The sequence below is a fragment of the Zosterops lateralis genome, assembly GCF_965231275.1.
Source record: "Zosterops lateralis genome assembly, chromosome: 6".
In the NCBI taxonomy this organism is placed as follows: domain Eukaryota; kingdom Metazoa; phylum Chordata; class Aves; order Passeriformes; family Zosteropidae; genus Zosterops; species Zosterops lateralis.
The window spans coordinates 46,948,390-46,970,567 of record NC_139761.1 but is presented as its reverse complement, the minus strand read 5'-3'; the positions used below and the strand labels follow the sequence as shown (position 1 = coordinate 46,970,567).

General features: G+C 52.5%; 1 protein-coding gene across 3 annotated transcripts in view; it reads left to right on the top strand.

The window, feature by feature from the left end:
* The window catches only part of DUSP8 (dual specificity phosphatase 8), a 48,405-nt gene that overhangs the window by 2,091 nt on the left and 24,136 nt on the right, over positions 1-22,178 (top strand). For all 3 annotated transcript variants that reach the window (XM_083864336.1, XM_083864337.1, XM_083864335.1), the window contains exons 2-3: positions 12,652-13,061; positions 20,807-20,945. In XM_083864336.1, the coding sequence (XP_083720462.1) occupies positions 12,831-13,061; positions 20,807-20,945 (370 nt within the window). In that variant the 5' untranslated portion in view covers positions 12,652-12,830. The remainder of the gene's footprint in view (positions 1-12,651; positions 13,062-20,806; positions 20,946-22,178) is intronic.

Here is a 22,178-nt window from a genome sequence, read left to right as displayed (position 1 = left end):
TTGGGGTTTGGGTCTGCATGGGGGTTTCTGCATTCACTTTAATTTTGCTTGTAACAGCTTGCAAAACAAAATAAGCTGTGGCACCAAGAAAATCCTCCTGGCCATAGCATATTTGGGATTTTCAAACACCCTCAAGGACTTTGCAGGTGTCTTGTACCCAGTTTTTTGCCTGGCACAGCCACAGTGGCAGAGCCTGGATGTGCAGGGTTGTCTAAATGGCTGGGACAAGAGTAGACAGGCAAGAGTTTGAGCAGCATAGGGATGTCCAGATGCCTCTTTGCAATGGCAGTGGGCAGAAATTCCTGCCCTTGTCCTATTGGCAACACAGCTGAGAGGCTCAAACCTGAGGCTGGAAGGTTTCCAAGCTGAGTTGACAGCAGCTCACACCAAAAGTCTTCTAACCCAACAGATCATCCTCCTGTGGTTTTCAGTTGTCCCTGCTTAGAAAGAAGGTAAAGAAAACCTGGATCTAGCATTGCTCTTTAAAATCTAGCCTCAGCTAAGCTTCAGAGAGCTGAGCAAAGTGGACAGAGTCCTTAGGTGCACTGGGGACTCTGCATGAAGATTATTCTTGCAAATACTGCACCATGTTTGTCTGCAGTGTGGTTTTGCTGGGTGCCAGGCACCTCACTGAGAAAGCCACTGAGCCTTTGGAGAGCTTATATTCACCTAAAATTAAATGCAACGTCACTTTTACTACGAAAACACCCCTGAGGGCTGGGTAGGACTAAGCAGTAGTGTCTGTCCCATGCTGCCAAATTGGATCTTAAGAGGTGGGAGAAAACTCACTTCTCTCCTGTGCAATCCTGTCCTCCCCTAGGAAATCTCCAAAGGCTGGAAACCTCCCCAAAGGCTGGAAACCCATTGTACCTCTGGATTTCTGAAGTGACTTCTCTTGGCATGAGTCCCCATTCCATCCCTACCCCTTACCTCTCTGCACCAGCTGCTGTAATCTACATGGAGGATGGAGGTTTTTCCTCTTTGGATTTGCTTCCTTGCCTTTAAACAAGGCTTTTCTTAGGGATTTCAGAGGTTAATTTCTCTGGTGCACAGCTCGGCTCCCAAAGCCCTGGGCACAGTCAGGTGCAGAGCATGTTCACACTATCAGGAATGGAAGGAGGAAAAGGAGGTGCTCCGGTGTTTGGCAGCACTGATTTATGGTGCAGGCTCATAGGACACTGCCATCATACTGAAACAGTGCCAGCAGCTGAATCTGGTAGAGAAAGAGGTGATGAAGAGAAGGAGCTTGTAGATGCTGATCCCTCTCTCCCAGTAGGATGGTCAGGATGCTGCACTGGGAGAGTCTGTGCACCGTTTTACCCTCTGCCATGGGTTAAGGGGAAATGGCTGCAGAAATTCCCAGGTGCTCACGGTCTCTGGGTCTCACTGCACTCTTTTCCTTGCTGCTATGCAGAGAAACTCCTGCAGCCAGAACGGCAATGCAGTCATCCTGTGGGGAAAGCTTTGACACTCCTCTGCATCCCCATGCCCTCTGGGTTTTAAAACCTGTTTTTCAAGCTTTACCTTTCTTCTCTGAAGATACACCTGTCCGGCCTGATGCCAGTGGGAAGGAGGCATCTGACGTAATTGTGGCAGGCTCGGGGAAGGGAGGTGAGTGGCCTGGGAGCATTCATCAGATAAGAAGCTAAACAAGCTCTCTGCTCAAGATTTTTCTCAAGCTTACTCAGGAGACCTGGGTGTATTTGTGTGTGCAGGATTATAACACAGCCAGGGGAGTGTGAGGGAGGGTAAAAACTGACCGTGCCAAGGTGCTGTGCACTACTGGTGTCAGGGGCTGCTGTCAAAGCCAGGAGAGCTTGTGGTGTGATTAGTGGTAGTGCAGGTGCCTGCAGGGACAGTGAGTGGTGTAGTGCACTCCAGCAATGGCTTTGCCTGCTCATCTGATGGAGCAGGAGACCATGACATGTGTCTCATCCCCATGGGACAGTTGTTTTGCCAGCAATGGGCCAGCAGCTGAGACCATGGTGGAAAATATCAAGATCTGGTCATGGTCAGTGCCTTGGTCACCCTGTCTCCTCTTCAGAATGAGTTCATGGAGAGGAAAACAACTCTTTCTCTTCCAAGAGGCATTTCTAGACTTTCTGCCACAAACCTTTGGGTCCATGCTGTCCAAGAGACTCCTTTGGTTCTCAACCATCTCCACTTCAAGAAAGGAGATTAAGAGTAAAGGTTGGCCACACTGTGGGACTGTGCACAGCACAGAGCCCTGCCCAGACTATGCTGCACACTGCCATGACTCCTGTAGGATGGCTGGCTCTGTTTCTCTGATGTTTGGCTCTTACTCTGAGGTTTCTTAGACCCAGCTGGACAAGATAATCTAGGCTGGTTTGCTGGAGGCTTCTTTCCTTGCTTTGCCCAGGGCTTCTCTGGGGTTGGTTTTGCTGCTTTGGATCTTCAGTTTCCCAAAGTGACAGGTATTGTTTGCATGGTGTCTTGGAAGGATCAGCATTTCAGAAGATAGGTGAAGTGCTAATCCAGGCTGGGTTCAGAGGAGAACATGGAGGTGTTCACTGGAAGATGATCTGGTACACAGAGTCTCCTGTTGTAAACAGGGAACATTAACAGGACAGAAATGCAGGGACTGTGCGCATTAAGTCAAAACTTACTTAAGAGCCTCCCAGAAACCTATCTGGGGCTGGAAATCCTTCTTTGATTTCCTTTCTTTGTGCACCTCTTATGCCTTTTTCCACGTTGTTTTTTGTGTGCGGAAAGTGCTCATGGTTCCCTGATATTTGCATGTATGTCTTGTCTTCTTCATTGTATTTTCTTTAAATAAAGCCTTCTCTTGGGGCAGAGACCTTGTGTTCTAGAGGATTTTCTCCAGAGTCTTTCAAGGTCCTCTAGCAATTTGCAGAAGAGGCTCTCTGTGTAGAGTTTCTCATGCTGAGTTATGGGGAGCATTATTTCTGAGTCCACTGATGACTGGGAACAAGCAATTTGGCAACCAGAAGGGCAAGACAACCTGTTCTGGTGTTGATGCTCGTTTTCCTTTAAGCGAGAGAGGGGTTGGACCAGCTGAACTGCTGAGGTCCCTTTAAACCTAAATTATTGCATGACTAGTCCGTAAATATGCATCATCCTGCTTCTCCCAGGCTTTTGTAGGATACCTGTCATTAGGCAATGCTGGTGAGGGGACATGAATGAGGTAGACCACTGCTTTGATCCTGTATGGAGGTTCCAGTGACAGCATGGCCCTGGCATCCTGTTCCCCACCATGTCCTCCAGCCCTGCTAATGATGCAGTGCGTCTTTCCGGTCCGTCTCTGTCAACCCACATTACTCATCCGGCACGGAGGTGCGCAGTGTGCCTGCATCCCGGCTTTTCAGCTCACCTCTTTCAGGCTTTTTAATCGGGGATTTAGTTCTCTGAGGAGCTCTGCTGTCTGCAGCTAACACATGGTAATTCAGCTGATGCAGCAGAAGCTCGGGGAGAAATTTCAGTCTATTAGGGCATTGCAGGTTTTTTGTATCGAGCAAGTCAAGCCCTTTCCAAATGTTAAACCTGTGCCCGTGTAAATCACCCGTCTCCCATTGAAATTCAGACCCTCCAGACAAAGAGGGTCCCTCCATCTCTGAAGCACACTGCTGAAAAGAAGCAACCAAGGAGTGTCTACAACATCTGATTGTTTCTGCGTTGCCTCTAACAACCCTCATTTCCAAGCTTGCAATGGCAGCCTGGTCCTCCTTGAGCTGTGGCTTGAGTGGAGTTATTCATGGATCTTCATCTGCCTTGGCCGGCAGCCCTGCGTGGGGAGCGGACGGGCGCAGCCGGAGCCTCGCTTGGCACTTGAGGCTGTTGAGTGGAGGGCTGGTGCAGAGAGGGTGCCAGCTCTGCTGACTGGAGCTAGCCCATGAAAAGCCATGTTAACCACTGTGCTGCTGTGGGGGACCTCACAGAGGTGTCCCCAGCAGCTGTGCTGGCTCAGCAGGGCTGACATCCAGAAGCCAAGCAAGCCTGGAGCTGTCCTTTACAGCTTACCTGCTGCTCACGTCAGGTTCAGCTCTTCTGGTGGAAAGTCTGAAGGATGCAGCAGGGGAGGAAGGTGACCCAGAGAGATGAGCCTTCAGCCAAAACTGAGCCAGGGCCCTCTGAATTGCTCTATGGGGTGGTAAAGAGACAAACTGCCTCCCACATATCAAGGGAAGTTGACTGCTGCAAAATACCCGAATGCAAATCTCTGACTGGGCAGAATCTCCCCAGACACATCCTTTTGTAAAGCACTCTCATTGTACCATTAAAAATAGATCGGCGCATTCTCCGCTTGCTTGCTGAATGCTGATGCCTGTTAATTCTGTGTCATCCTCACAATCCCTTCTGCTTTGAGCTTGGCTGTCTCTTTGTCTGGCACCTGAGCAAGGTTCATTCAGCAGTACCTGAGGCAAAGATAAGAGTGAACTCTGTTGGACTCCAGCAGGACAGGTGGGAAGGAGAGGGTGACTGAACTGGTCTTAGCTGGGGGTCAGCCAGCCCAAAAGGAGCAAGGCTAGGTGTGATCACCCCAGCTTTCACTTGCAGGATCTCACTCAGCAGCAGGGCTGAGTGAGACCTGCTGGCATGGAGATGAGTTGGAGGATGTTTAAGCTCTGGGTGGATGTCAGGATATATCTCTGGGTTTTTTTTGAAACTGGGGTTAAAGTACACATATATGTCATGCTTAACAGCTGCCTGGGGTTGGTGAGGGGAATACTGCTGCCTTTTTCCTCCTGCAAATGAGTCCATGTAGTTTGCCACCCACAGTAGCAGTGATAATATGTGTTCAGAGAGAAGACCTATGTTACAAATTGCTGCAATACCCAGCTCTCAGTCAGGAGGCCAGGCTGCAGGATTTCATATATGAAGAGCTGTGGCATCTGACCAGCATGCCATGGCCTGACAGGGTTGTGAAGATGGAGGAAGACCTGCAAACCACGTTGTTTGACCCCTGTGTCACCTCAGATTAAGAACAAAACCAGCTGGTAATGAATCATGGCCCCCAAGGGAAAAAGAGAAGAGCAGGGCAGGAGCATCAGCTTGGGCTTTGCCTGTCTTGAGTATTTTTCTCTGGAGAAAGTAATCCTCTGAAACTCAGAGCTGGTGCCTCCTTGTTGGGGCTGTGGTAGGAAGTAGAATCTGAGCTGACACATGCTAATTCATCCCACACCCATGAGCATTTTGGCTATTGTGTGCATATAGAAAATTCATCAAGCCATGAACCAGGTCAGAAAAGTCTTGCAAAATGTGTTTGCTGGCCTGGGGAATGTCTCATCCCATAGTAAACCAGCATAGCCCATTGCATTTGTATTGAATCCTGGATCTCTTAGGGAGATTCACAGTTTTGTGGTCATAGGGTGGCATAGCTGTGGGCATTGGCTTTTTCTGGCTGCAGATCCGTGCTGGGATCTGCACCTCAATTTGCATTGGTACTTGCCAGAAACTGCAGACAACATGAAAGAAGGGAACAAAAATTATTCTTCAGGGAGGCAGGGGTCCTCTTTGTCATTTGAATATGGGGGCCTAATGACACTGCACTGGCCATTAGCCACTGTCATTAGTCACTGCACTGTGCAGTGACAGCCCCTGTGTGTGCTGGATGCTCACTCTGCCCTCACCTGTGACTGTCCCCCACACTCTGCTGAGATGGACAAGTTCCTGTCACTGGGGATTGTGCTTAAGAAGTGAAATGCTATATTTATCTGTAGCTTTGAAGAATCACAGCTTAATCCTGTGCTTTCTTTCACTTGGTGTGTAGGTGGTATGGGAAAATAGGACTCTGGTCCTATTTCCTATAGGGCCCTTTCTCCAGGAGACTGCAAGTGCACCCAGCAAGTATTTATGGTGTTTGTTGTCTTAGGATGAGAGAGGCAGACCCTCAGAGGCTGCAGACATATCTGACTGCATACCTTTCTGGGCTACCCCTGTCTGCTCTTGCTGTAAAAAGGCAAAGAAGGACCTTATCCCCAGGATAAACCTGCTGAGCTAATGGGGTCATGCAGCAAATGATGGGCATACCAGGCAGTGGGCAACAAGGGCCCTTGAAGATCAACAGGACTGCATTTCTCTTCTCCATCATGACATGTCCTCTGTGATGTGTGCCAAGCTTCTCAAAGCTGAAGGTGCTTTTAGCTCTGGGATGAGAATGTGGCCAGCTCTCTGCTTGGCAGGGTGAGAATGAAAATGGGATGGCTTTGGTATTAGAAAGCAGCATGCTTGGGAGCAATATCCTCAGCATGGGCAAAGGCAGTGGTTAAATGGCTGGCTGGTCATGGATCACCTTTGGTCTTGGCTTTTGTAGGCTTTGAAATAAAAGCTTGTGTTTATACTAAAGAGTAAAACCATATAAATCATGTCAAAAGCACAAATCTAAGAGGGGGAGATACTGTCCTTGTCATCTACACTCCAGCTAAATTCCTTTCCCTGCTGTCCCCATTGGCTTTTCCTGACCGGATCTCCAGACTGACTAACATAACTGTAGTCAGAAATTCTTCTGGGAGTGGTCAGTCTATAAATCCTTAGCTGCACTTTTTTGGTGGAAACAGGCTGGGAGGCAATTGCATTTGCAGTCATAACCCATCCAAAGCTGCTGGCACAACATCAGGTGGTGGGAGAGGATGAGAGACCTCTTTGCTTGGCTGAACTGCAGCCAGAAGAGCCAGTCTGCCTTGTGGGGTGAGGATGCATGGGAAGGACTCCCCTGCAGCTGGGTACAACTAGTCCCTTTTCCTTTCATCCCTGAGCTGTCCCATGCTGCCAGCCATGTACCCAAGGCTGAGCACCCCCACGCCAGCACTGCCATGTGGCTCCATGCCACGTCCCTCGTCCGGTGTGAATGTACCATCTGGCACTTTGCTGAAGGACATCCTGGCCCTTCAGCCACGTCCTCTGGTGGAAAACACCTTCTGGGCCGCAGGGTGCAGGTGGAGAGGGCAATGGAAGATGCAGGGAGGCGAGTGGGTGCTGTTTGGTTGCATGCAGCTCCTTGCAGGGCTCTCTGGCACGCTGCTTCCAGCCTACAGGAACTGAAAGGAGACTGCGGCACAGAAAGGAGGAGGGAAAAAAAAATTAAAGAAATCATGAGATCAGCAAGCTTGAAACCCTGGCAAAAGTGCAGTGGCTGCCTCTGGGTGATGTGCTGTGGGAAAAAGAGAATGCTGCCCTTTCCCTCCTTGCTGAAGTGCTCCCTGCATAGAGAGGCATGTGCAGGAGCTCTTGTCCCAGGAGGAATGTGCCTGGGGTGTGCAGGGAGCCAAGATGGGGGTGTAAGATCAGTGTGGGTGAGGCTGTGGGGGAGTCCTCTGTCTGCCATGTGGTTGGCAGGGGTTAGGAAAGAGCAGTGGATCTCAAATTGGCTTGGCTGACACCAGGGAAGTAATTGCTATCTCCCCTACATCTTCATACTGCTGGGGCTTGGGAGATGTCATTCCTCCCCATCCTTGAGATTCACTAGGGAAAGGTGGACAAGCAGATTCTGTGTCTGAGTTAGTGGATGTGGTTAGTGGTGTTTCCCAGCCTCCTTTTAAGGAGCAAAGGGAAAAAAAAAAAAAAAAAAAGCAACAACTCCATTTTTCCATCGTCAAGCAGAGAAATCTTTTGTGCTGCCTCTTAAAGGGACCTTGAGTAACTGCTGAGAAATCGTCATCAGTTACATCACCTCCAAAACGGCTGCTGCAGGCACCTGACAGCTTTGTCCCACTGTTACTCTGGGGAATCATTATGCTCCAAATTCCTCGCCCTTGGAGAAAGCCTGCATGGCTCGCTGGGAGGGAGGAGCCGCTGTGCAGTTTGTGATGATGCTGTGAGTGGCAGAACAGAATCGTGAAGAAGGGCTGAGGTTCCCAGCAGATGGGATAGAGCAGGGGACACATCCTGGAGTTTCCTAACCTCATCCCATTGGCGAGGCTGGGTTCATCAACCAACCCGAGCATCTTTCTGGGAATGAGCTGAAGGCGCTGCAGTAGCATCGCCTCGGGCCGGAGAGCTGCCGTTGCCTGGCAGCTGCGGGTTTCCAGGGAAACCAGAGGTGCTAACTTGTTAATGAGCCCCGCGTCCCTGATTGCTGCTGCAAAATAATAATAATAATTAGTAATGGTCCTGTGATTTAGGAATCCCTCAAACAGCATGAGCCAGCCGAGGGGAGTTTGTTCGGTGCTGAAGCACTTGAAAGAAATGAAGGGATGAGGGAGGAAAATGGGTGTGGGATTTGGAAAAAATGCTGCGGTTTGCATCTTAAGAAGTGTCTGGAGAGCTGGGGTCCAGTGGGGTCCTGCCAGCATCCCAGCAGTGAGCCTGGAGCTGGTTGCAGAACTGACCTGGGTGGATGGAGGAGCCCTGGGCAGGCAGCATCTCAGTGCAGGGCTTACAAGACACAGATATTTCCCCCAGCCCCCAGGGCTGCAAGGAGAAAAGCCAAATCACTTAAGTCAGTACCACCGGGTCCCTGGTGGAGATGGCAGTCCTTCAGGAGTGGCTACTTTCAGATTACTGGGGGCAAATAAACAAATGTTTGCCTGGGGTGCTCCTATCCGTTGGTAAACTCAAGGTGGAGACACCACCAGATGAGTGTGCTTCTGGGATGAGCATCCCATGGAGCCTGCTGTAGCTCCAGCCTCACAGGCATGATGGAAATGTGTTCCTGCAGCAAGGCTGGCTTGCCTGTGGCAGTGGGGGGAGAATCTCCTCGACGGGGCTGCCTGTGGAGAGTAGAGCTCTCCAGGACACCACACTAGCTTGGTGCAAGGAGTGGATATGCTGGTTAGTGAGGTTTGGGGTTGCTGTAGAGACCTGCTGCCCTTCCAGCTGATGTCTCCAGTAAAAGACTAACCATATCTGTGCCCTTCCCATATCACATCTCCCAGCTGGGGGCCTTGTGCAAAAGGAGCAGTTGAGGGAAGTGGCCTCCATCTGGGTGATCTGTGTTGGGCCAGCACAGGGATGAGTTCCTGTGGTCTCTCATGCCACATTGACAGACTCAGGCTGAGGTGTATTCTGGGTTTTCTTGCTCTCTTGCCTGACCTGCCCAGAAGAAGGTCACAGCCAGGCTGAACATTTGCCCTTAGCCTGCTGTGCTGTGTGCATCTCTGCCATGCTTGTGACTCGTGTGGCAGCTCCCCTCACCTACACACATATTTGTGGAGGTGACACCAGGGACAGAATCCCATTGAGTTGGCCCAACCCTCTGCTAATCTCTCTGCCCATCTTTCTGTCCCTCTGAAGTGTGGCCTCTCCTGCTGGGTGTCCCCATTCAGTTAAGCCATGTGCCCATCTCCTCATTACAGGCACTCCAGGGAGAGGTGGGATTAAAGGATTATGATAATGTTCTTCAGGAACACTCAAGAAGATTAAGATGGCTTTAATAAACTGATAAGAGAGGAACATAGCTATGTTTCTGAAACCTTAATTTAGGTTCCAGGTTAACCTTTTTCCCTGGTCTCCTCTCACTGGGGTAAGATCTCTTCCTTTAGCACTGCTCCATGGCTAAGCCTCTTCCTTCAGTTTTCCTTCTGACCCATCTGAGCAGAAGCAGAAAGACATCCTTCTTCTCTGGTCTTCCCAGGCATGGGGACATTACAGCTTATTCTTCTCAGAGACCATCTCATACACAGCCTGCAAGGTACTGTGAAGGTCTCAGAGCTCTCCCAAAGCCTCTTGCTGGTATCTGGGGATGAACTAGCTCATCCTCAGATGAGCAGTTCTAGCTTCCAAGTGCCCTGTGGTTGCTGTCAGAGAAGTTGCTTGTCTGCCTTTGACCTGGCTAAACCTACACAGAGAAATCTCCATGTCTTGGTTCTAATGCCAAGGTTACAACTCCCTGTGACCACACTGAGCTGGCCAAGTCCATCCCCTGGAAAAGAAAGAGGGGCAGAACAGACTCACCTAATTCTGCCTCCCCCCACATCTTTTGGGTGGAGCTGGGAGTGGGACCTGTTTGATGTGTCACATGTGCTGCAGAGGCTTATCTGGTTGTTCTGCAGGAGGGGAGTGATTAGCTGACTTGGGAAACCTGGTCTGTCTTCTCCAATCTCTTCCACCCAAGGTTCCGGTCATGTGCCGAACTTTGTGAAGGCCTCTTGTGCCTTGGTTTCTTTTAGAGTGATAAGGTCATCATGATCTGTTATCTTTCCTAGACCCCTCTGTGTCTGACACCCTGAAAGTTTCTTGCTCACTATCTGGAGATTGGATACTATGTTATATCCGGAGGAGCTCTGCAATGTTGGATTACTCCTTCCTCACACTTCACTCATCCTTCTGCCAAAGTAATATTCTAGAGGTTTTTTGTCTGTCAACTCCTTCTACTCCCTTTTTCTTTCTTCGATGTAATTGGAAGAGCCAAAAAACATTCACAGCCTGGTGTCCTGATGGGTAAGGGAGGCAGAAAGTGATTTGGGGAGTGGGGTGTGAAAGGAAGACAAAGGGGAAAAGCTGGCTAATTTGCATCCTTTCTGAGTGCCCTGGCTCTATAGCCAAGGGACAGCAGGGGGGCTTCTGGCAAGGCGGTAGCAACGTAATGAGGTGTGTCATATCCCAGCAGGAGCCAGCCTCGCTCCCCCTCAGACCCCCTAATTAGAACTGTTTCAATTTTTAAGCCCCCTGAGGAGAGCTGGGGGGAGCGGGGTTCCTGCAGGGGGGGACCGCCCGACGCCCGCCGAGGGGCTGGTCTAATTGGAGTTGCTGCGAGGAGCTGCAGAGCGCTCCCTGGGGCCGGGCACAGCCATGCCAGAGTGCCACGGGGCTGCCAAAATGCTTTGTGCCAGGAGGGGCTGTCACTATCGCAGCTTTTAGGGGATTTTTTTTTTTTTCCCTCCCGTAATTCGTATTAACACATTGGCGGAGGCAGCAGGGGTGTGATATAAGGGCAGAGAAGTACTGCACATCTTAATGTGGCCTCCTGTTGGGAGCTTGGATGCTGAGGCTGAAGCCTGAGACATCTACTCCTGCTTTGGGAGGCAGGTCTGGTAGACCAGGGAAGTTTGGGTTGTTCGTGCTGGAGTCATGAACCAGAGCAAATGCTGGAACTCCCATCTCCACATTCTGTGGCTTTCCATTCTTTTCCTACAAGCTGGCAGTGTCCTCCTGGTTTGGTGGCTGGCAACTGGGGTCCATGCCATGTCACACAGTAGCGTGTCTGACTCAAGCATCTTCTTTGTATCTTGAGCTACCGTTGCAGTAGGTGCCTGCAGGTGGAGGAGCTTAGGGGAACTGCTGGCTTACTCGGATCAGTGTGACTCGTAAGCCTCCTCTGGCCCATGGACCAAATCCTGATCCTGCAGAGGTCAATGAAAATCTTTACACTGGCCTTTTCAGGCACGTTATTCATAGTCCTCCTAATTCAGATGCATTAAAGCTTCCATGAATCTGCTTGTGGGTTCTCTCTAAAACACCCTCTGGCAGGAACAAGAGGAGCCTGGTAGTAGCCCAGGCTTATTTTCTGAATGACTGCAATGGCATTAAAACCTAATGCCATTAAAACATACTTGCAGTGACGTGTTCCATTAAAACTTAAGAGGACACCCTGAGCTGAATGTTCCTTGGCCTGCCCACTGCTCTAGCAGTCCTCACAGGCTGGACATGGAGGAATCTTGTTCTTCACCTCAGAGAGCACCGGGCTTGACCCCCCTCAGCTCCTAAGATGGAAACACAGGGTATTTGTATACCGGGTACTCCTGTATATTTCTAATTCTGTGCATGTTAGATGCTGAAAAGCAGAAGGCTCTCTCGGGCCATCTCAGTCCAAGTACAGCTTCCCAGCACCTCTGCCTTGGTGCCTGGCCTGTTTCTTGAAGACAGGACTAAAGGTCAACTTTATTTCTTGTCTTCCCTTGACTTGCCAAGAGGCAAAGATACCGGTGAGCAGGCACGGGTAGGTGATAAACAGGCAGGTGAAATCCAGTGCAAAGTGATGAACATGAGTGAGTAAACCTGATTTGGTGGTGTGTGTGATGAGCCCTGAACTAGCTTTTACCATGCAGCAGCAGAACCTTGGAGCTGAGCTAAGCTGCTTCTGTGAAACCATTAGCTCTGGGCTTGGCAGAGGTCAGAGAAAGCAAATTAAGTGCAAACTGTTGGACTGGGAACAGGGAAAGGAGGTGACATCTTGCCCCATGCAGGTCCCTGATGTGCCTGGCTCTCAAACATGGCACATCAGGGCTGGCCAGTGTGGCAAAAGGTGTCTGTCTGTGTAACTGGCGGCTCTGTAGATGCTTTGACCTGAAAAGCTCCTTAAATTAGGTCTAAATGTGGTAAGAACTGTGGAGAAGATTAGGGAACAGGCTCATGTGGTCTTTTCTGGTGCAAGTAGTAAGGGTCACCTGGAGGAGCCATCAGTTAGCAGATTCTGAGCAAACCAAGGGAAGGTTCTTCGATGTAACTGGCAAGCCATTCTACTCCCTGCCACTGGCCACTGTGGCTGCTAAATTAAAAGCTGACATGGCTTCAAAAAGCAATTAGACAAATTCATGGAAGAAAGTTCCACTGAGGGCTATTAAATACAAAAGGAAAACCCCTGGCTTGGGCAGCTCTGGAGCCGCACATGCCAGCAGGCTGGGAGAACACACCTCAAAAGTGTGGCTTGTTGTTGCACTCTTAAAGTCTTCTGAAGACATCCAGATGTCATCCTGCCTAACTGATGGGTTGTCATCTCTTTTCTTCTCATTCCAGGTTCAGCACAATGAGTTGGCACTCTGGGCATTAGCAGCGTGAGCAGAGAGAATAGGACGGGTGCTGCCCTGCTCACCCCTCACCCCTCGCTCATTCCCCCTGGGGACACGGGTGCTGGCGTCCCCGCCCTGCCCTTGCACCCCTTGCTCCCCCGTTGCCATAGAGGGGACTGGCCCGTTATGGCTGGGGACAGGCTCCCACGCAAGGTGATGGACCCCAAGAAGCTGGCCAGCCTCCTGAGGAACGGAGCCGAGGGCACCCTGGTCATCGACAGCCGCTCCTTCGTGGAGTACAACTCCTGGCACGTCCTCAGCTCTGTCAACATCTGCTGCTCCAAGCTGGTCAAGAGAAGGCTCCAGCAGGACAAGGTCTCCATCACGGAGCTCATCCAGCCTGCCTCCAAGATGAAGGTAAGGGATCTGACCTTCACCTTTCGTGGTGGGTGCTCACACCCTCTTGTCTTGTGGGATGCAGACTGCCTAAAGGGATAGGAATACATGGATCCTTCCCCTCCATCCCTTGACCTCGGTATCTGCCAGCATCTCTTTGACACCCTTTGGAGAACTAAAGTATGAGCTCATTTGTCTTCGGGGACCTGTTCATTGCCCCCACCCCACTGACGTGGCTCCCTGCTTCAGGAGCCCTCCCCAGGCAAGTCTAACAGGTATATCAGCCTTAGGACTTGTCTCACCACGGCAAACAACCCCCCAAAGCTTCCTGGAGCTGTAAACTTAATCCTCTGCTAAAAACTCTTCCCCTCCCCACTGTCATCTCTAACTCCATTCAGGGACATGTAATCCTCCTCCCCTGTGACGCCAGAAGCTCTTATCCGGTGTCATGGCATATTATCTCTCCCAGGCTTCTCTCTATCGCTCCTGGTTAAATAATAGAGGTGGCTCTGAGCCACGGAGCTGGGCTGGAGCCCCGGCCGGAGCAGTGCCGGGTGTCCCTGCAGAGCCCTGGGCTGGGTCGTGCCCTCTGCTGAGGTGCTGCCCGGGGACTGTGCCTGTGGGTACCGGGATGCTGCCCGGGGGCTGTGCCGGTGGGGGCCGGGATGCTGCCTGGGGGCTGTGCTGGTGGGGGCCGGGATGCTGCCCGGGGGCTGTGTCAGTGGGTACCGGGATGCTGCCCAAGGGCTGTGCCGGTGGGTACCGGGATGCTGCCCAGGGCTGTGCCTGTGGGTACCGGGATGCTGCCCGGGGGCTGTGTCAGTGGGTACCGGGATGCTGCCCAAGGGCTGTGCCGGTGGGTACCGGGATGCTGCCCAGGGCTGTGCCGGTGGGTACCGGGATGCTGCCCAAGGGCTGTGCCGGTGGGTACCGGGATGCTGCCCGGGGGCTGTGCCGGTGGGGGCCGGGATGCTGCCCGGGGGCTGTGTCAGTGGGTACCGGGATGCTGCCCAAGGGCTGTGCCGGTGGGTACCGGGATGCTGCCCGGGGGCTGTGCCGGTGGGTACCGGGATGCTGCCCAAGGGCTGTGCCGGTGGGTACCGGGATGCTGCCCAAGGGCTGTGCCGGTGGGGGCCGGGATGCTGCCCGGGGGCTGTGCTGGTGGGGGCCGGGATGCTGCCCAGGGCTGTGTCAGTGGGTACCGGGATGCTGCCCAGGGCTGTGCCGGTGGATCCCGCAGTGGCCGCGGGACGAGCCCCAGGATGGTTCCCCATCCGAGGTATGGCTGCTGTCACAGCCCACCCTCCTGCCCGTCCGCTCCCACCGTTCCCCCACTCCCGCCTTGTAATTTTATGGCAAAGCGAGGGTAATTCAGGCGATTAATCAAATGCTGGGCCCAGCTGGAGCCATCTGCGTCGTGTCGCCCCCCCCGGCACCCGGAGAAGCCACCGCTGTCCGCATTGGCTGCCGGTGACATCACCCCGCGGGATCAAGGGGACTGGCAGTGCGGGGGGGGGGGGGCGGCTCACGCCAATCTGCCTCGGTGATGCTCTGGGCTGGGCGATTTGGAGGGGATTGCAGGGACTGATTCCTGAACGGCTTTAGCCGCTCTTAAATCCCCTGGAGAATAAAGCAGAATAATCAGTTTTTCGCAAGCTCCGGGGAGAGCGGAGCGGCCGCCCCCCTCCCGGCGAGGGTCACCTCTGCAGTGGCCGCCGTCACGTGGAGCGGCAGCAGCAGCACAACGAGCGATGCGCAGGGGGAGGAAGAAGAGGAGGAGGAGGAGGATAGGGAAGGGGAGAGTTAACATCAGCTGATGCCATCCGCCTGCAAACCTGCAGCTCGCCAGCTGCAGTGGAGCAGTGGGCTCCCAAAGGGGCCGGCTGGTCCTGCCTGGCATTCCCTGCTCTGTCCCCCCATAGAAGGAGCTTAGAAGGATCGTTTTCTCCCGGCTCCTGGATCATTGCATAATAGTCCACGTACTGGCTGGGGATGTGATTGTAACCAGGGATGCTGGGGAAGAGCAGAGGAGAGAGGCGTTGCCAACCGTCTTTAATTCCTTTTTTCGATACGGCAGAAATCCCTCCTGGCACGTCCATGAAAGGAGGCTGCCTGTCCCTGCTGCTGCTGCTCTGCACAGCGCCTGCCATGCCCACCGCTTGCTGCCTCTCCCTGCACATGCAGCCCAGGAAGTAATTAAGTGTCAGGACACCCTTGAGAGGTTAAGCCACTTGTCCTGGGAAGCTGGAGAGGGGGACTGGGAGGGGATCATTGCCGTATTCTCATCTGGCATAAAGCAGGGGTGGTGGCTGAGGCTTGGGGTGTCCAAGCCTTTCTGTGCATGCACTTGTGTGTTTGCATTTTGGGATGTTGAGCTCTCTTCTTGCCCTTTCTCCTTCTCCCCACCTCCCATCTCAGTCAGACCGTATTTTGGGACCCCTAGAAATCAATATGATTTGCTGCCTCGAGGTGCACAGATCCTCAGAAGGGGATGATGAGAGCTGATTTAGACCTTTGATAGCCTGTGTAATTTTTCTGCCTCCACTGGTCAATCCCCCCAGCCCTGCTCTGCCCCTGGCTCCCCACACCGGGGCTGGGGGCGGGGGGCACGGCTGGCGTGGGGAGCAGATGGCAGGAAGGGTGACATCAGTAGCGCGATTGTCCGATTGTCCGGCCCCATTATTCCTCCTGACGGGCCTCCCGCCCTCCTCCTGTTTCCTGCTCCCGGCCGGCCGGGGCTGCCCAGACAAAGGCGGATGGCAGCGACATGGGGCTGCCCGGGCAGCCAGGGGCAGTCCTGGCTCCTCGCCTCCAGCAAAGAGAGCCGAACCTGCTCATCCCATCCCAGCCATTCTAAGGGTGGTGTTCACCGTTTTGGGAAGGAGATACAGGGCAAAGCATGTGGGCAAACCCCATCTGGCCACCAACTCCGCTCCTCCTGCCTGCGTGCTGGCAGCAGGGGATGGGAGAATATATCTAATTTGCTTCTCCCAGTGCTTACTCTCTTTTCCATGTTGCTGCTAAGGAAGGGTGCCATTAGCAGAGCTTCTGTGGGCTGCAGTTTGGAGTGATGCTGTGGGATAACAGCAGCTGCTGGGGTTTTTTGGAGCAAAGAGAGGAGAGGACCATTTGGGAGAAAAGAAGAAATGGAGAAATCCTTTAAAATCCTGTAAAATCCTTTTCTTTTTTTCAATGAATTATGCCTATGATCCTACAATTATGGCAGCTGCCATAGTCACTGCTCCCCAAGCCCTGGTGTGGACCATCTTCCCATGGTGGCCAGTCTGGGAAAAGCTGCAGCAGCAATTCCTCTCACATTTCCCTCCACACAAAAATGGCACCAACATAACTGCTTCTGGTTGGTTTTGAACCCTTCTCCCAGTGCTCACAATAATAAACTCTCACAATAATAAATTCCAACAACAACTGGAATAATTCAGCTCCTCAGTGCAGTTTGGAGAGCAGAGGTTATGGGAAATTCCCGCTTGGGTTTTGCACTAGCATTTCTTTAGAGAAATGTTGAAAATTTTATTTCTTCAAGATCCCCCTGGAAAGTCCACCTCTCAACCACTTCTCACTTCCTGAAATGGAGCAATACCCAGAGCAACTACAGCCATGCTTTGAGGCAAGACAAGGGTCTCTTCAGGTGATGGGAATATTTATTTATTTGCATTAAGAGCTTGGCTCTGCAAGCAGCTGTTTTGCTTGAGGGAAAGCCGGGGCTTATTTTTGAGCCATGTGCCTGGCTGCTTTTTATGTTGATGGAAGCCCTGTTATTTCAGTGGGGTGATTCACTGTGTTTTGAAACAATACGTGACTGAGGTGTCAGTAGTAATTGGGATAATAATAATAACTCACTCTTATCTTAGCCTGGATCACCTGTAGAGCATCATTATTCCTGCTTGGCAGCTGGGGAGAGACAGAGCTGGGACCCAGGCTGTGTTGAACCACCCACTGCTGGGGATTGATGTCCATATGGGAGTTACCTCCAGCCAGAGCTGGGGATGGTGATGTGGGGCACAGGGCTTGGCACAAAGGCACTGAGTTGATGGTCTCAGCTGGGGTTTGGTTGGAACTGTTGGCATGGTGGTCCTGGCTCCAGGCCAGTCATAGCTCTCCAGCCAGGATTTTACAGGGAGGAGGTTTGTTCTTGGGGAGTTGCTCTGGGGCATCTCCAGCACTGGAGTGGGCCAGCAGTTTTTCAAAGGCATCCATGGGTTTGAAAGTTCCACTCTGCATCTACCTGGAGTCAAAAGACTTGCTGCATCTTGGCCCTGCTGCCCCTTGCTAGATGGATGTGGGGACCCTGTGTGGAGGGTGATGCCTGGGGTTACTTCATCAGTCTTGGGGTCACAGTAACCACTGTGGAAGTGCTGTTTCTCAGAAGGATACCTCTGTTGTCAGCTGTGTCCATGTCCTATGCCAGCACCTGGCAAAAGCAGGAACCTGCTATGGAGCATCTCTTCAGCTTTACCCTCCTCCTCTGCCCCAGTCAGCTTTTAGCTTCCCTATGTTTAAGGCCAGAGCTGGGGCATTTCAGGAGGGCATGAGATTAATGGGACACCCATGTGCTTGATTAAACATCTCTGTCTTATTTCCCTTTGTGGTGAGGAGCGGTGCAGGCTCCTTGTATGTTCCATGAGGGCTCCTCAGGACCTTCCCACAGGTATCCTCAGCCCAGCAAGCCAGGTATATATTTTCTGCAGCCAGGCCCTGTGAGGCCAGCACTTGTTTGGTCTCGGGGTTTTAATCCGGTTGTTTCCTCACCCGAGATTCCAAGGCTGGCTGGTGGTTCGTGTGGGCACGAAGGGAGTGATTTTCCCTCTTGACCTCTGAAGGATTTAGGGTCTGCTGTCTGACTCTGTGTCTCTGTGTTCTGTGCTGAGCTCGGTGCTCGGTGTTCGGCGCGAGAATGATGAGGAGTCTCAAGGTCTTGCTTTTCTGGTTTCTCGCGTTGTTTATTAGTTCTTATCTTACAATTCTCTGTGTCCGGCCAAGATGTTCACAGCAGCCTGGACACGAGGTGACTCCCCTTCCCCTGTGTCCGGCCATGGTGTTCTCAGCAGCTCGGACACAAGGCGACTCCCCTTCCCCTGTGTCCGGCCATGGTGTTCACAGCAGCTCGGACACAAGGCGACTCCCCCCTGTGATGGGAGGTCGCTACCTCTTATACAGATAACTACGTACCCATTGTTTACAATTCTGTGCCAATGTCTATCACCTATACTAACACGGTCATTTCTACTTTGATCCAATCCACTGAAACTATTTTGTGCCCACGTCACTGCAGAAGATGGATGCCAAGGGAGAAGAAGAAGAACCCAGGGCACTGCCCTAAAATCACCATCTTGTCCCTTTGCATCTACATTCTAAAAATCCATAACTACAAAATCTTCTGCACAGTGATAACTACACTACTCTCAGTAACACCTTTGTGACTTGCAATTCTTCTCTCTGTTGGATGTTTTTCTCATGGACCAAAATCAAAGCCTGTGTCTTCCTGGGCTCTGTGCCAGGCAAATCCCCCTGCACAGACCCCAGACCCTCTTTTTTGGGTCCCAGGCCTCTCTACCGAGGTCTGTGACTTCCCAGGGCGCCCAGAGGGATGCCCTGGACTCCAACAGTTTGGCATTTACATTGAGTGAAACCTTATAACTTTAATAAGATGTAAACCGTGTTGCACATCTCTGCCGTCGCTCGGCAACCCTGCAGTAATGGCCCAAACAAAGCCTTACCATGTGGAGGGAACGCTAAATCCTATTGTGGGATAATGCTGCTCAGCCAGGGCTGGTTTCTCTCCTGCAGCCTCCTCAGCCTGGACTGAGAGCAGGCTCCTGGTGTAGCTGAGATGAGCCCCTGCCTCACCACAGAGTGGTTTCTGCCTCAGTGTGCTTTTGGGGGAAGATGTTGTTGCTGGCAGGAGGCTTCAGAGTGAGAACTGGGTCTTTGGGATGTGCTAGGGAGCCTTGAAGGGCTAGCCAGCTGCTGAGAACTGGTGGGTTCCTGGTTTTTAACTGGCTTGTCAGCCACCGTGTTTCCCTCCAGCTGTGCTTGGATGACCTCCCACAAAAGTCCTGCATCAGGATTGGCTGTGGAAAAGATGCTGGGGTAGATCCTCATCTGGCTTATCTCAGGTGGCTTCAGTCATTTTTCAGTGTCTTATTTTAGAATTCCCATGTCCTTTTCCCTTCCCTCTTATCCTGCCCTTTCATGCCTCCTGTCATCCTGCTGAGGCCTGGTGCCAGGCTGGGGACAGGTGGGTGTTTTGAGCCCCCCCTTCCTCGTGCACAGCTGTGCGTGGTGCCCCGACGGGGATTTCTCTTGGTGCGGGGCTGTCCTTCCGCTGCGGCGCAGAGATGTGATGAGCTCAGCTAAATCTGTGCTCCCTGCAGTTTTATTTGGATGGTGCTCACGTTGCTGAGCAGGGAAGCACCTGCAGCAGGGTGTGAAAGCAGCATTAATAATGACGGCAGCCCTGAGCGAATCTGCTCTGGTGGTGAGGTAGGGCTTGGCAGTGAGACAGCAAAGTGAGGCAACTGTCTATGAGTGGTACCTTGTTTAAGTGGTCTCCTAAAGACATTTTGGAGAGGGCTTGGCACAGGGTGGCCAATGGGCAGCTCCAGCACTAGCTGAGAAGAGAGCAGCTTGCACACATTCCCTCCTTCCCTGCTTGCTGCTGCCTCCCCCTCCTCCCATGATGTGATGGATGTGCCTTACTCTGCTGGCTGGAAGGGCAGGTGTGTGCCATACATCCAGCTCTTCAGCAGATGAACTGAGCTATGCCTCTGTGAGGATTTTTATCTTCTTTTAGGGCATGGAGCTTCAGGTAGGTGTGGGAGTGTCCAGCTGTGCCTTGAGTACTCTCATTGCAATCCAGTCATCACCGGGCATGGGGGGAATCCTGCCTGCAGACATTTGCCTGCCTGCAGATTATCCCACCGTGTCACCTCCCCCAGTTTATCCCTGCAGTGGTGGGCAGCTAGGGGCAGATTGTGGTACATAAAATCACATGAGAGCAGCTCAGGAGCTCCTTCTCCTCTTCCCAGTTTATCCTTGCAGTATGTCGGCCCCAGCACACATTAGAAAAGGAAGAAAGAGCATCACCCTGAACATCCACTAAGCAAAAGAAGAGATTTTCTCTCTTCTTCAGCCCTTAGGGGTGATCTGCAGGTTTGGAGTGAGGCATGGTGCCTACAGAGGTGTTACTGCGCTACAGATGGTGTCCCCCAGGCTGAACCCTGAAGAGCTGTTGATCCAGCCCCACTGATTCCAGCTGCTGCACAAGGGCTGTTCTGGGAGCACCCCTGCCTGCAGAACCACTCCCAAATCCCTGTGTTCTTGTCCCTGTGACACCAACCAGGCTGAGGAAGAGTATCTGAGGGCTGGGGAGGAAGTGGTGGAAGAAGTTGTGGTGATTTCTGGGATGCAGTTAAGTAACAGCAGGCTGAGAGGGAGGGATGGAGAGGAGTGACCCTCTTTTGGGTAGGATGCTGGAAAGCACTCATAGTTGGTGAGATGTGCCAGTGGGCACCTCTACTGACACACTCACTTGTATCCATGGAGCAGAGTCCCAGCCTGGCTGGACACTCCATTTGGTGGTCAACACCAGCATGTGGAAATGGTGTGGAGCTGGAATTTCCTGCTTGTGTGACCACTAAATTCAGCTTTGCTTCCTGTGGTAGTGTGTACAGCAGCATCCTCAGTGCTCATCCCATTTCTCTGATGCCCATTTCTCTGATGCCCATTTCTCTGATGCTCCCCTGCAGGTGGAGGCAGAGGACCACCAGGACGTGGTGGTCTACGACCAGAGCACGCGGGATGTGACCGGCCTGGCTGCTGACAGCTTCCTCTCCATCCTCCTGGGCAAGCTGGACAGCTGTTTCCACAGTGTCTCCATCCTCACAGGTAGGAGCCCTGAGTTACCACTTCATCTCATGTTCCAGGCTACGGGGCATTCATGCCCTTAGCCTGAAGTGATGGAGCTGTGGCTGTCTGTGTCCATGTCCACCCTCTTCCCCGGCCACCAGTGGCTGTAGTGAAGGAAGGCAGCCCTGCTTGCAGGCTGAGGAGGCTCAGCCCACACTGCCATCACTGTGTCCTCCTTCGTTCCTTGCACTGTCTGTCTCCCTGCTGCTGCACCCCCCAGCCGGGGTGAATGAAAGAGGAGGGTACAGAGGAGTTGTGGTGGCATGGATCCAGCCATCCAAAAGCTGCCCTTTGTTCTCCCATCCCTGTGTTGCTTCATCCCTGGTGAATGTGCCAAGGACCAGACCTGGTTCAGGCACTCTGCTCCCTCTTGCTGCTGTTAAAGGGAGGGCAGGAGAAGGAATCCATGGATGCACTGGAAAGGAGAAGGATGGCAGGGTCAGAGGGTCATCACTGAGTGAGTCAGGGTCTGCTGGAGATGATGCTCTCTGGGCACAAATGTGCAGGCAGGAGGAGGCATGTGCTGCCCTAAATACAGCCCTTCTGCAGTGAGGCAGGTGATTGATGAATGAAAAGCTCTGACCCAGCAGAGAGGAGAAGAGAGAGGCAGGGAACTGCCTGAGGGAGAGCTGAAGATGCCTTTGATTCCCTCTGGCTGGGACAGCTGGGCATCTGGCCTGATGGCTGCCTACCCCTGAGCTTTCTGCCCATGGATGAAAGCAGAAACCCTTGTCCTTGGGTGGGCAGGCACTGCCCCATGCAGCCCCTCAGTCCCACTGAGCTCAGGCACACTCTTAAACAGTGCCAAAAGCACAGAGATGGGAATCACCTCTGTCCCTAGGCCTGTCCTCATCCTGTGACAATTGGATACTGCTTTGGGGCTGAGGCAGAGGCTACCAACCTCTGTGCCCTGGGACACCACAGGGATGGAGGGAATTGCCATACCCACTGAGTGACAGACCCTGGGAAAGGGCAATTGTTGGGGGCAGGGTAGCACGGGCAAGTGGCATTCAGGGAGCCCTGCCCATACAAGGCAGGGGTAAGTGCTGTTGAATTTGAACAGCAGCATTGTGATGGGGAGAACAGAGCAGAGACACAGCAGGATTAAACCCCCTGGCTCCCGGTTCCAGCAACAAAAACAAGCAGGGACTACATAAAATCACGTTAAAGCTAATTATTGTGGCCTGGGTTGCAGGAGCTCTGCTGAGGCCA